Here is a 13,554-nt window from a genome sequence, read left to right on the forward strand (position 1 = left end):
ATGAAAGGTAGGTCTGTGAAGGAAATCTTTGCTGTGGGAACATCTGAGGAATGACTGCTGGACAAGTGTTACCATCCACAAGGTACCTGTGGTGATTCTGACCGACACTTTCTCTCCAGCAGAACCAAGAACAGAATTCCAGCCCCATCTGTCCTGTCCAGTGAGTTTTTCCAGTCCACAGTGCCTCCATCAATATGTGCTCTGCGGTCACTTCCCTCAGATCTTCCCAGGTTCATCTGCAGGAAGCCACTTCCTACTAGAAGCTCCAAGCTGCTCGAGTAACAAAGCAGAAGATGGAGAGAGAGAAGGCTCTTGCACTGTGTTTGGGAGGCTGCGGCTGAGCGGGACTTCAAGGGCATTCTTCAGCCCATCTCAAGGTCAGCCAGTAGACCAGGAAGGCAACAGTGGTGGAGGAATAGATCAGGGGGTGATCCCTGAGGAGACAGATGCAATGTTGACAGGGGCAGACATCTCAGAATCTGGAACAGTCATATGTGAAAAATACAGACTAGGACTTAGCACAAAGTCAAGCCTCTTTAGCCTCCAGAAGCTTCATGTGTGCCCTGAATGTGGCAGAAGCTTCTACCAGAGGTCAGACCTCATCAAGCACCAGAGGACACACACGGGGGAGAAGCCCTATAGTTGTAGGGAGTGTGGGCGAGGCTTTGGCCGGAAGTCCTCCCTCACCATACACCAGAGGAAACACTCAGGGGAGAAGCCCTACGTGTGTAGGGAGTGTGGGCGACACTTCAGGTATACATCCTCCCTAACTAACCATAAGAGGATACACTCTGGGGAGAGACCCTTTGTATGTCAGGAGTGTGGGCGAGGCTTTCGCCAGAAGATTGCCCTCATCCTGCACCAGAGGACACACTTGGAGGAGAAGCCTTTTGTGTGTCCAGAGTGTGGAAGAGGCTTTTGCCAGAAGGCATCACTCCTCCAACACCGTAGCTCACATTCGGCTGAGAGGCCCTTCTTGTGCCTTGAGTGTGGGCGTGGCTTCAGGCAGCAGTCGCTGCTCCTCAGTCATCAGGTCACACACTCAGGGGAGAAGCCTTATGTTTGTGCCGAGTGTGGGCACAGCTTTCGCCAAAAGGTCACTCTCATCAGACACCAGAGAACACACACAGGGGAGAAGCCTTACATGTGCTCTGAGTGTGGGCGTGGCTTTAGCCAGAAAGTCTCCCTCATGGGCCACCAGCGGACACACACGGGTGAGAAGCCTTATGTGTGCCCTGAGTGTGGGCGTGGTTTTGGTCAGAAGGTCACCCTCATCAGACACCAGAGGACGCATACTGGGGAGAAGCCTTATCTGTGCTCTGAGTGTGGACGTACCTTTGGCTTCAAGTCACTCCTCACCAGACACCAGAGGACACATTCAGGGGAGGAGGCTGATGTGTACGGAGTATGTGAGCAAAGACTTGGTCAGAAGACCCACCTCACCTCTGACCAGAGGACATACTCAGGAGAAAAGCCGTGTGTGTGTGATGAGTGTGGACGTGGCTTTGGCTTCAAGTCAGCCCTCATCAGACATCAGCGGACCCATTCAGGAGAGAAGCCATATGTGTGCAGGGAGTGCGGTCGTGGCTTTAGCCAGAAGTCTCACCTCCACAGACATAAGAGGACCAAGTCTGGCCATCACCTCCTGCCACAAGAGCTGTTCTCTTGACGTTTCCTTTCTTTTCCCCATGAGTGTGTAGATGGCAGATATCACTAGGAAATGTTCCACTTTCCTTAAATTCAGTCGAGGAAAAAAATGTTGCATTCTTTCAGTGATCTTAAGATAGTTGATTTATGGTTTACTTCTTGCACTAGCAATGTGTTTTAATTTGCTAGGGCTGCCATAACAAAATACCACAGACGTGGTGGCTTAAAGAACAGAAGTTTGTTTTTTCAAAGTTCTTGAGACTGGAAGTCTAAGATCAATGTGTAGGCAGTTTGGTTTTTCCTGAAGTCTCGCCCCTTGGCTTGCAGATGATTGCATTCTTGCTGAGTCCTGAATGGCCTTTTTTCTGTGTGTGTGCTTCCCTGGTATCTCTCTTCTTCTGAGGACACCAGCCATACTGGGTTAGGGCTCCACCCTATAACCTCATAATATTTACCTTTAAAAGTCACATTGTAGGTTATGGCTTCAATGTATGAATTAGGGGGAACAATTCAGACTTAACAACTCAGCCCTCTGGACCCCCCAGATTCATATTCTTCACATACAAAATACATTCACCACATCTTAAAAGCTGCAAACATCTTAACCCATTCCAGTATCAACTCTAAATTCAAAATCTCTTCTAAATTGAGTGTGGATGAGAGTAGAGGTATGTTTCATCCTTTGGCACAGTTTCTTTCCAGCTGTGAACCTGTGAACCAGACAAGTTATTCGCTTCCAAAATACAATGATAGGATAATCAGAGAATTCACATTTCCATTCTAAAAGTGGAAAGAAGGATTGCTGGGTCCCAAGCAAGTTTAAAACCTTGCAAGGCAAATTATGTTAGTTGTTAAGGCTTGAGAATAATCTTTAGCTATGTATCCTGCCCTCTGGTCCCACTGGGGTGGCAGACCCACCTTCTGGTCTCACTGGGATGGCAGCGGTGATACCTGGCCCACTGAAACCATGGAAGAACCATACGGCTCCTCAGACATTTATTCTCTGGGCCTGTTTTGGAAATGGCAGACCTGCTGGTCTCTCTTTCACCTTTGGGGTCATTCTTTCCTTTTCTTGATGGATAATGTGTTTGTAGTCAGATAGATAGCTCTATTTTCCCTTCTTGTAGAATCTCAGAAATCTGACAGCCTGCCTTCATTCTGTCCCATCTAGGTCACCTTTAGTTCTACTAAGATGGTTGATTGGTTCCAAACTTACCTCTCTGTCTTTTTTATTTATTTTATTTATTTATTTTTGGCTGTGTTGGGTCTTCTTTGTTGCGTACGCACTTTCTCAAGTTGCGGCGAGTGGGGGCTACTCTTCGTTGTGTTGCGCGTGCTTCTCATTGAGGTGGCTTCTCTTGTTGTGGAGCATGGGCTCTAGGCACGTGGGCTTCAGTAGTTGTGGCATGTGGGCTTCAATAGTTGTGGCAAAAGGGCTCAGTAGTTGTGGAGTAGAGTAGAGTAGAGGAGTAGAGTACTTGTGGCACACAGGCTTAGTTGCTCCACGGCATGTGGGATCTTTCTGGACCAGGGCTCAAACCCGTGTTCCCTGCACTGGCAGGCAGATTCTTTTTTTTTTTTTTTTTTTTTCCTCCTTATTGGAGTATAATTGCTTTACAATGGTGTGTTAGTTTCTGCTTTATAACAAAGTGAATCAGTTATACATATACATATGTTCCCATATCTCTTCCCTCTTGCGTCTCCCTCCCTCCCGCCCTCCCTATCCCACCCCTCTAGGTGGTCACAAAGCACTGAGTTGATCTCCCTGTGCTATGCGGCTGCTTCCCACTAGCTATTTTACAATTGGTACTGTATATATGTCCATGCCACTCTCTCACTTTGTCACAGCTTATTTTCTCCCATTCTGAGTGTTGCCTTTTAGTCTTTTTTATGGTTTCCTTTGCTGTGCAAAAGCTTTTAAGTTCAATAGGTCCCATTTGTTTATTTTTGTTTTTATTTCCATTTCTCTAGTAGGTGGGTCAAAAAGGATCTTGCTGTGATTTACGTCATAGAGTGTTCTGCCTATGTTCTCCTCTAAGAGTTTGATAGTTTCCGGCCTTACATTTAGGTCTTTACTCCATTTCGAGCTTATTTTTGTGTATGGTGTTAGGGAGTGTTCTAATCTCATACTTTTACATGTACCTGTCCAGTTTTCCCAGCACCACTTATTGAAGAGGCTGTCCTTTCTCCACTGTACATTCCTGCATCCTTTGTCAAAGATAAGGTGACCATATATGCATGGGTTTATCTCTGGGCTTTCTATCCTGTTCCATTGATCTATATTTCTTTTTTTGTGCCAGTACCATACTGTCTTGATTACTGTATCTTTGTAATATAGTCTGAAGTCAGGGAGCCTGATTCCTCCAGCTCCGTTTTTCGTTCTCAAGATTGCTTTGGCTATTCGGGGTCTTTTGTGTTTTCATACAAATTGTGAAATTTTTTGTTCTAGTTCTGTGAAAAATGCCAGTGGTGGTTTAATAGGGATTGCGTTGAATCTGTAGATTGCTTTGGGTAGTAGAGTCATTTTCACAATGTTGATTCTTCCAATCCAAGAACATGGTATATCTCTCCATCTATTTGTATCATCTTTAATTTTTTTCTTCATTCTCTTATAATTTTCTGCATACAGGTCTTTTGTCTCCTTAGGTAGGTTCATTCCTAGATATTTTATTCTTTTTGTTGCAATGGCAAATGGGAGTGTTTTCTTGATTTCACTTTCAGATTTTTCATCATTAGTGTATAGGAATGCCAGAGATTTCTGTGCGTTAATTTTGTATCCTGCTACTTTTCCAAATTCATTGATTAGCTTTAGTAGTTTTCTGGTAGCATCTTTAGGATTCTCTATGTATAGTATCATGTCATCTGCAAACAGTGACAGCTTTACTCCTTCTGTTCCGATTTGGATTCCTTTTATTTCCTTTTCTTCTCTGATTGCTGTGGCTAAAACTTCCAAAACTATGTTGAATAAGAGTGGTGAGAGTGGGCAACCTTGTCTTGTTCCTGATCTTAGTGGAAATGCTTTCAGTTTTTCACCATTGAGGACGATCCTGGCTGTGGGTTTGTCGTAAATGGCCTTTATTATGTTGAGGAAAGTTCCCTCTATGCCTACTTTCTGCAGGGTTTTTATCATAAATGGTGTTGAATTTTGTCAAAAGCTTTCTCTGCATCTATTGAGATGATCATATGGTTTTTCTCCTTCAGTTTGTTAATATGGTGTATCACATTGATTGATTTGCGTATATTGAAGAATCCTTGCATTCTTGGAATAAACCCCACTTGATCATGGTGTATGATCCTTTTACTGTGCTGTTGGATTCTGTTTGCTAGTATTTTGTTGAGGATTTTTGCATCTATGTTCATCAGTGATATTGGCCTGTAGTTTTCTTTCTTTGTGACATCCTTGTCTGGTTTTGGTGTCAGGATGATGGTGGCCTCATAGAATGAGTTTGGGAGTGTTCCTCCCTCTGCTATATTTTGGAAGTTTGAGAAGGATAGGTGTTAGCTCTTCTCTAAATGTTTGATAGAATTCGCCTGTGAAGCCATCTGTTCCTGGGCTTTTGTTTGTTGGAAGATTTTTTTTGTTTTGTTTTCTTTTTGTTTTTATTTTTTGTTTGTTTGTTGTTTTTTTTTGCAGTACACGGGCCTCTCACTGTTGTGGCCTCTCCCACCACGGAGTAACAGGCTCCAGACGCGCAGGCTCAGCAGAGATGGCTCACGGGACCAGCCGTTCCACGGCACGCGGGATCCTCCCAGACCAGGACACGAATCCGTGCCCCCTGCATCGGCAGGCGTACTCCCAAACAATGCGCCACCAGGGAAGCCTTGTTTGAAGATTTATAATCACAGTTTCAATTTCAGTGCTTGTGATTGGTCTGTTCATATTTTCTATTTCTTCCTGATTCAGTCTTGGCAGGTTGTGCATTTCTAAGAATTTGTCCATTTCTTCCAGGTTGTCCATTTTATTGGCATAGAGTTGCTTGTAGTACTCATGTTCCTTTGTATTTCTGCAGTGTCAGTTGTCACTTCTCCTTTTTCATTTCTAATTCCATTTATTAGAGTCTTCTTCCTTTTTTTCCTTATGGGTCTGGCTAATGGTTTATCAATTTTGTTTATCTTCTCAAAGAACCAGCTTTTAGTTTTATTGATCTTTGCTGTCGTTTCCTTCATTTCTTTTTCATTTATTTCTGATCTGATCTTTATGATTTCTTTCCTTCTGCTAAGTTTTGGGGGGTTTTTTGTTCTTCTTTCTCTTATTGCTTTAGCTGCAAGTTTAGGTTGTTTATTCGAGATGTTTCCTGTTTCTCAAGGTAGGATTGTATTGCTATAAACTTCGCTCTTAGAACTGCTTTTGCTGCATCCCATAGGTTTTGGGTTGTTGTGTCTCCATTGTCATTTGTTTCTAGGTATTTTTTGGTTTGCTCTTTGATTTCTTCAGTGAACACTTCGTTATTAAGTAGTGTATTGTTTAGCCTCCATGTGTTTGTATTTTTTACAGATCTTTTCCTGTAATTGATATCTTGTCTTATAGCGTTGTGGTCGGAAAAGATACTTGATACGATTTCAATTTTCTTAAATTTACTAAGGCTTGATTTGTGACCCAAGATATGGTCTATCCTGGAGAATGTTCCATGAGCACATGAGAAAAATGTGTATTCTGCTGTTTTTGGATGGAATGTCCTATACATATCAATTAAGTCCATCTTGTTTAATGTATCATTTAAAGCTTGTGTTTCCTTATTTATTTTCATTTTGGATGATCTGTCCATTGGTGAAAGTGGGGTGTTAAAGTCCCCTACTGTGAATGTGTTACTGTTGATTTCCCCTTTTATGGCTGTTAGTATTTGCCTTATGTATTGAGGTGCTCCTATGTTGGGTGCATACATATTTACAATTGTTATATCTTCTTCTTGGATCGATCCCTTGTTCATTATGTAGTGTCCTTCTTTGTCCCTTTAATAGTCTTTATTTTAAAATCTATTTTGTCTGATATGAGAATTGCTACTCCAGCTTTGTTATGATTTCCATTTGCATGTAATATCTTTTTCCATCCCCTTACTTTCAGTGTGTATGTGTCCCTAGGTCTGAAGTGGGTCTCTTGTAGACAGCATATATATGGGTCTTGTTTTTGTATCCATTCAGCCAGTCTGTGTCTTTTTGTGGGAGCCTTTAATCCATTTACATTTAAGGTAATTATCGATATGTATGTTCCTATTCCCATTTTCTTAATTGCTTTTGGTTTGTTATTGTAAGTCTTTTCCTTCTCTTGTGTTTCTTGCTTAGAGAAGTTCCTTTAGCATTTGTTGTAAAGCTGGTTTGGTGGTGCTGAACTCTCTCACCTTTTGCTTGTCTGTAAAGGTTTTAATTTCTCCATCAAATATGAATGAGATCCTTGCTGGGTAGAGTAATCTTGGTTGTAGGTTTTTCTCCTTCATCACATTAAATATGTCCAGCCACTCCCTTCTGGCTTGCAGAGTTACTGCTGAGAGATCAGCTGTTAACGTTATGGGGATTCCCTTGTGTGTTATTTGTTGTTTTTCCCTTGCTGCTTTTAATATATTTTCTTTGTATTTAATTTTTGACAGTTTGTTTAATATGTGTCTTGGTGTGTTTCTCCTTGGATTTATCATGTATGGGACTCTCTGTGCTTCCTGGACTTGATTAACTATTTCCTTTCCCATATTAGGGAAATTTTCAACTATAATCTCTTCAAATATTGTCTCAGTCCCTTTCGTTTTTTCTTCTTCTTCTGGGACCCCTATAATTTGAATGTTGGTGCGTTTAATGTTGTCCCAGAGGTCTCTGAGACTGTCCTCAGTTCTTTTCATTCTTTTTTCTTTATTCTGCTCTGCAGTAGTTATTTCCACTATTTTATCTTCCAGGTCACTTATCTGTTCTTCTGCCTCAGTTATTCTGCTATTGATCCCTTCCAGAGTATTTTTCATTTCATTTATTGTGTTGTTCATCGTTGCTTGTTTCATCTTTAGTTCTTCTAGGTCCTTGTTAAATGTTTCTTGCATTTTGTCTATTCTATTTCCAAGATTTTGGATCATGTTTACTATCATTATTCTGAATTCTTTTTCAGGTAGACTGCCTATTTCCTGTTTATTTGTTAGGTTTGGTCGGTGTTTATCTTGTTTCTTCATCTTCTGTGTGTTTTTCTGTCTTCTCATTTTGCTTATCTTACTGTGTTTGGGGTCTCCTTTTTGCAGGCTGTAGGTTCGTAGTTCCCATTGTTTTTGGTGTCTGTCCCCAGTGGTTAAAGTTGGTTCAGTGGGTTGTGTAGGCTTTCTGGTGGAGGGGACTAGTGCCTGTGTTCTGGTGGATGAGGCTGGGTCTTGTCTTTCTGGTGGGTAGGTCCACGTCTGGTGGTGTGTTTTGGGGTGTTTGTGGACTTATTATGATTTTAGGCAGCCTCTCCGCTAATGGGTGGTGTTGTGTTCCTGTTTTGCTAGTTGTCTGGCATAGGGTGTCCAGCACTGTAGCTTGCTTGTTGTTGCTTGAAGCTAGGTGTTGGGTTGAGATGGAGATCTATGGGAGATTTTCACTGTTTGATATTACGTGGAGCTGGGAGGTCTCTTGTGGATCAGTGTCCTGAAGTTGGGTCTCCCACCTCAGAGGCACAGCACTGAATCCTGGCTGCAGCACCAAGAGCCTTTTATCCACACGGCTCAGAATAAAAGGGAGAAAAGGAAGGAAGAAAGAAAGAAAGAGAGAGAGAGAAAGGGAAAAAGAAAGAAAGAAAGAAAGAAAGAAAGAAAGAATAAAAGTAAATAAATTAAGATAAAATAAAATAAAGTTATTAAAATACAAAATAATTATCAAGGAAAACAATTATTTTTAAAGAAAAAAACCACAAGAAAACCCCAAAAGAAAATGGATGGACAGAACCCTAGGACAAATGGTGAAAGCAAAACTATAGAGACAAAATCTCCCACAGAAGCATACATATACACAGTCACAAAAAGAGGAAAAGGGGTAAAAATAATATACCGTTGTTCCCGAAGTCCACCTCAATTTGGGATGATTCTTTGTCTATTCAGGTATTCCGCAGATGCAGGGTGTATCTAGTTGACTGTGGATATTTAATCCGCTGCTCCCGAGGCTCCTGGGAGAAATTTCCCTTTCTGTTCTTTGTCCGCACAGCTTCTGGGGTTCGGCTTTGGATTTGCCCCCGCCTCTGTGTGTAGGTCACCGGAGGGCGTCTGTTCGTCGCTCAGACAGGATGGGGTTAAAGGAGCAGCTGATTTGGGGGCTCTGGCTCACTCAGGCCTGGGCAAGGGTGGGGTACGGAGTGCAGGGCGAGCCTGCGGTGGCAGAGGCCGGCATGACGTTGCATCAGCCTGAGTTGCGCCGTGTGTTCTTCCGGGGAAGTTGTCCCTGGATCACGGGGCCCTGGCAGTGGTGGGCTGCACAGGCTCCCGGGAGGGGAGGTGTGGATGGTGACCTGTGCTTGCACACAGGCTTTTTGGTGGCGGCAGCAGCAGCCTTTGCATCTCAGGCCCGTCTCTGGGGTCTGCGCTGATCCCGCAGCTCACGCCCGTTTCTGGAGCTCCTTTAAGCAGCGCTCTTAATCCCCTCTCCTGGTGCACCAGGAAACAAAGAGGGAAGAAAAAGTCTCTTGCCTCTTTGGCAGGTCCAGACTTTTCCCTGGACTCCCTCCTGGCTAGCTGTGGCGCACTAACCCCATGCAGGCTGTGTTCACGCCGTCAACCCCAGTCCTCTCCCTGTGCTCCGACCGAAGCCAAGCCTCAGCTCCCAGCCCCGCCCACCCCGGCGGGTGAGCAGACAAGCCTCTCGGGCTGGTGAGTGCTGGTTGGCACCGATCCTCTGTGTGGGAATCTCTCCGCTTTGCCCTCCGCACCCCTGTTGCCGTGTTCTCCTCCGCGGCTCCGAAGCTTCCCCCTCTGCCACCCGCAGTCTCCACCCACAAAGGGCCTTCCTAGTGTGTGGAAACCTTTCCTCCTTCACAGCTCCCTCCCACTGGTGCAGGTCCCGTCCCTATTCTTTTGTCTCTGTTTTTTCTGTTTTTCTTTTGCCCTACCCAGGTACGTGGGGAGTTTCTTGCCTTTTGGGAGGTCTGAGGTCTTCTGCCAGCGTTCAGTAGGTGCTCTGTAGGAGTTGTTCCACGTGTAGATGTATTTCTCCTGTATCTGTGGGGAGGAAGATGATCTCCGTGTCTTACTCTTCCGCCATCTTCCTACACTCTTCCCTGGCAGGCAGATTCTTAACCACTGTGCCACCAAGGAAGTCCCTAAACATTGTCTAGCCACACCATAGTATTCTTTCCAGAACATGCTTTCTCATTTTTTACAATATGGATAGGCTGAGAAATTTCCAAATCTCTAAATTCTGGTCCTCAAAATTCTGCTTGACATTTCCTTCAAGTTATTCCTGTACTCCCACATTTTACTACAAGGAGGAAGGAGAAACCAGGTTGCACCTTCAACGCCTTGCTTAGAAATCTCCTCAGCTAAATATTTGTCACTCATATCACAATTTCTACTTTCCACAAAATACTGGAACACAAGCCAGGTTCTTTACCACTTTATAACAAGAACTGTCTTTCCTCCAGTTTCCAGTATCATGTTCCTTATTTCTATCTGAAACTGCACCATAATCACTTGTAATGTCTGTATTCCTACCAACAGTCTGTTCGAGGCAATCCAGGCTTTTTATAACAAGTGCCTCAGACCTCTTCCAGCCTCTATCTATCACCCATTTCCAAAGCCATTCCATATTTTTAGATATAACTCTCAGTACCAAAACTATTCTTTTGCTAATGCTGCCATAACAAAACCAGAAGCTGGATGGCTTAAGCAACAGAAATTTATTTTTTCAGTTTTGGAAGCTGAAGTCCAACAGCAAGGTGTCAGCGGGTTATTTTCTATTGAAGTCTCTCTTCTTGGCCTTCTTGCTGCATCCTCACATAGGCTTTCTTCTGTACATGTGCTGGAGAGAGGGAGTGAGCTCTGGTGGCTCTTACTCTTACAAGGACACCGGCCCCATTGGATTAGGGCCCCAGCTCTATTGGATTAGGGCCCCAGCTTTATGCTACCATTTAATCCTTTTTTGTTGTTGTTGATTACACCATTTAATCTTAATTACCTCCTTATAAGCCCTACATTCCAAATACTGGGGGATTAGGGCTTCAACCTGTGACTTCTGGGGGGAAAAGTTCAGTTTATAACACTGCCTTCTGGATACCCCAAATTTATATCTGGCCAACAACTATGCCATAAAGATGTGTTCTGACCTTTGCTTTTCTTTCCCTGTGAGTGTGAACGTGGCAGAAATCACTAAGAAATGTTCTGCTTTCCTGAAATGGAATGGGGGGGGGGGAAATGTTGCTTTCTTTCAGTGTTCATTAGTTGGTCTATCACTTGCTTTCTAAGCAGCAGTCCTTCTCTATATTTTATGGCTTCTTGTTTTAATAAACTGCTTCTTTACAAAGTTGCACACCTGGTTATGTACCTTATTCACTCACCTCTCAAGAGCCTCAAGGTACTCAGCCTCTTGGGAGACATGAGAAAGTCACTGTCTATTTTGTTCTGGACTCTAGTTCTGTAGAGGGAGAGCAATATTATAATAGCCTTCATCTTTACCCTTCTTAAGTCCTCCAAAGCCATATGAGATCTCCAAGCAATACACTCAGCACCACCCCCAACAGCTGATTGAAAGGCATCCATTAATACCCAACCCTGCAGTCCTAGGCCCATTGGCTGTGCATACATGCCACTGATTTAGCCGAAGGACCCATGGCCTTCAGTCACAGCCCTCCCTAGTCCTCCAGTCAGGGGCTAAGGACCGGGAGCACCCAGCTTTATATCCAGGCATTGACCATTGTTTCTCAATTTCTCTAATGTCCAGAGTCTGAAAAATACCCAGTCTGTGACTGGCTGTGTGCCCTTGCCTTGGGCACTGAATGGTCACTACAGCGTCATTTCTCCCAGGCCCAGATGGCTTTGCTGGCTTAAAGTCCAGAGGCAATAAAAGATTAATATAGTATACAAAAAAACAATAAAAACCAAAAAAACCAAAAACCTTTCACATGGCAAAAAAATACTGTAAGTAACATCAAAAGACAAATGATTGGAAGAAAAGTATATCAACATATAAATCAACATCCTTCACAGTTCAAGGGTGAATATCCCCACTTTGTAAGAACTTTTAAAAATCAAGAGGAAAATACCAGATGTCCTATAGAAAAATGGAGACATGATCAGACAGTTTACCAAAAGAGGTATAAAGAAATGAAAAGATGTTCAACTTCACTCATGATAAGAGAAATGCAGATAATAACTACACTGAGATACCATTTCTCATCAGCTTGACAAAAATTCAAAAGCTTGACAGTACTCTGCTATATGTGAGGCTGTTAGGAAATAGACATTTTACTACATTGTTGGTGGGAATGCAGAATGGTAGAAGCCTTTTAGAGGGGAACTGGCCAATATTTAAACTGTATATACATACATACCTATTGACACAGCAAGCACACTTCTAAGAATCTAAAGAGTCACTTGCAATTTTATGAATATACACAGGCACACGGTTCTTTTTCACAGCATTATTTACAGTTGCAAAATATTGAAAATTGCTTGAATGTTTAAGCATAGGAGGCTCTATCAACTGCAGCATATACACAATGGAGTAAAATGCATGTGAGAAAAAGTCTGAGAAAGAAGATATTAATGAAATATTATGGAGGAAATGTTATTAAGTGAAAAGAGCAAAGGGAAAAAAGCATATATAGTTTTTTACCTCTTGTGTCAGAAAGAAGGAAAAATAATGAACATAGTATTTGACTGTATATCCTCAGTCTTGGGCAGTTTATTTTTATATGTGTGTTAGAATTACAAAGAAATCTTAAACTCTTTAGTAGGTTTGGTTCTTATAGCAGTATGGTGAAGCAGTTTTGAAACTATTTTGGATGCATTATAGGATTCAGCAAATGAGTACCTATGTCTATGTTCTTGGGAGCCAGGGTTTTCACTCTGGAAGAAAAGTCATACAAATATGGAATGAGACAAAGCAGGGAAGAATCCCATGAGGATGAGCGGGAATTGGGAAGTATTGGTGTGAACTTAAGATTTGGTAAGATTTGTATATGTGTGTCTGTACATGCTTATGTGCCCATACATATTTGTATGCATATATATTTGTATATGTGTGTATACACCCATGTATTTTCTATGTCCACTGGAAAGTCCAAGAAGAATGCTCCAGTAGCAGTGAGCACATCTAGCATCCAGATCTTAGTCTCTAACACCATTTTCCATTAGTGGAAACCCTGGCTTCTTGGCTTACTGGCTGCTTCCAGGGTTAGGATAGGGTAAGTACAAGATGATTCTGGATCCAGAAAGTAAAAACGTGTTAAAAAACATGTTGGAGGATGACACTAGGACTGGGGAGCCAGTTTGAAGGGATTCCCACCCACTGGCCAAATCTGGGATGATTTGAGCACCAAACTACTTGAGTACACTTATAAACCACTGGGAAGAAAAAGAGAAACTTACAAGTCTATAACAATAAATATATAAGTCAATGAAGTCTATTGCTTACAGTAGAATGCCAGTGGCAACTGGTAACTTCACTTTTTCCTCCTCATATCAACAGCTTATATAATCATAGTACATTTATTAAAGCTAAGGAAGTAACATTGGGACATCACTATTAGGAGCTGCACACTGTATTCGGATTTTCCACTATTGTCCTTTTTATGATCTAGGATCCAGTCTAGGATCTGACACTGCATTTAGTCATCATGTCTCTTTAGTCTCCTCAAATCTCTGACAGTTTCACTGTTTCTGTCTTTCATGACCTTGATACTTGAAAAGAGGTAGTCAGCTATTTTATTGAATGCCCCTCAGTCTGGGATTTTCTGAAGTTTTCTCCTTAGACTTGCAT

At 42.5% G+C, this 13,554-nt stretch overlaps 2 protein-coding genes across 2 annotated transcripts in view; both read left to right on the forward strand.

Annotated features, from left to right (window-relative positions):
* The window catches only part of LOC117312761 (NUT family member 2G-like), a 78,818-nt gene that overhangs the window by 17,798 nt on the left and 47,466 nt on the right, over window positions 1–13,554 (forward strand). The window lies entirely within an intron of this gene.
* ZNF169 (zinc finger protein 169) lies at window positions 384–11,100 on the forward strand. The gene has a single exon (XM_073805958.1). It carries the CDS (start codon window positions 452–454, stop codon window positions 1,667–1,669), a length of 1,218 nt encoding a protein of 405 aa, XP_073662059.1. The 5' UTR covers window positions 384–451; the 3' UTR covers window positions 1,670–11,100.

Source organism: Tursiops truncatus, chromosome 6 (genome assembly GCF_011762595.2).
Source record: "Tursiops truncatus isolate mTurTru1 chromosome 6, mTurTru1.mat.Y, whole genome shotgun sequence".
NCBI classification, from domain to species: Eukaryota; Metazoa; Chordata; class Mammalia; order Artiodactyla; family Delphinidae; genus Tursiops; species Tursiops truncatus.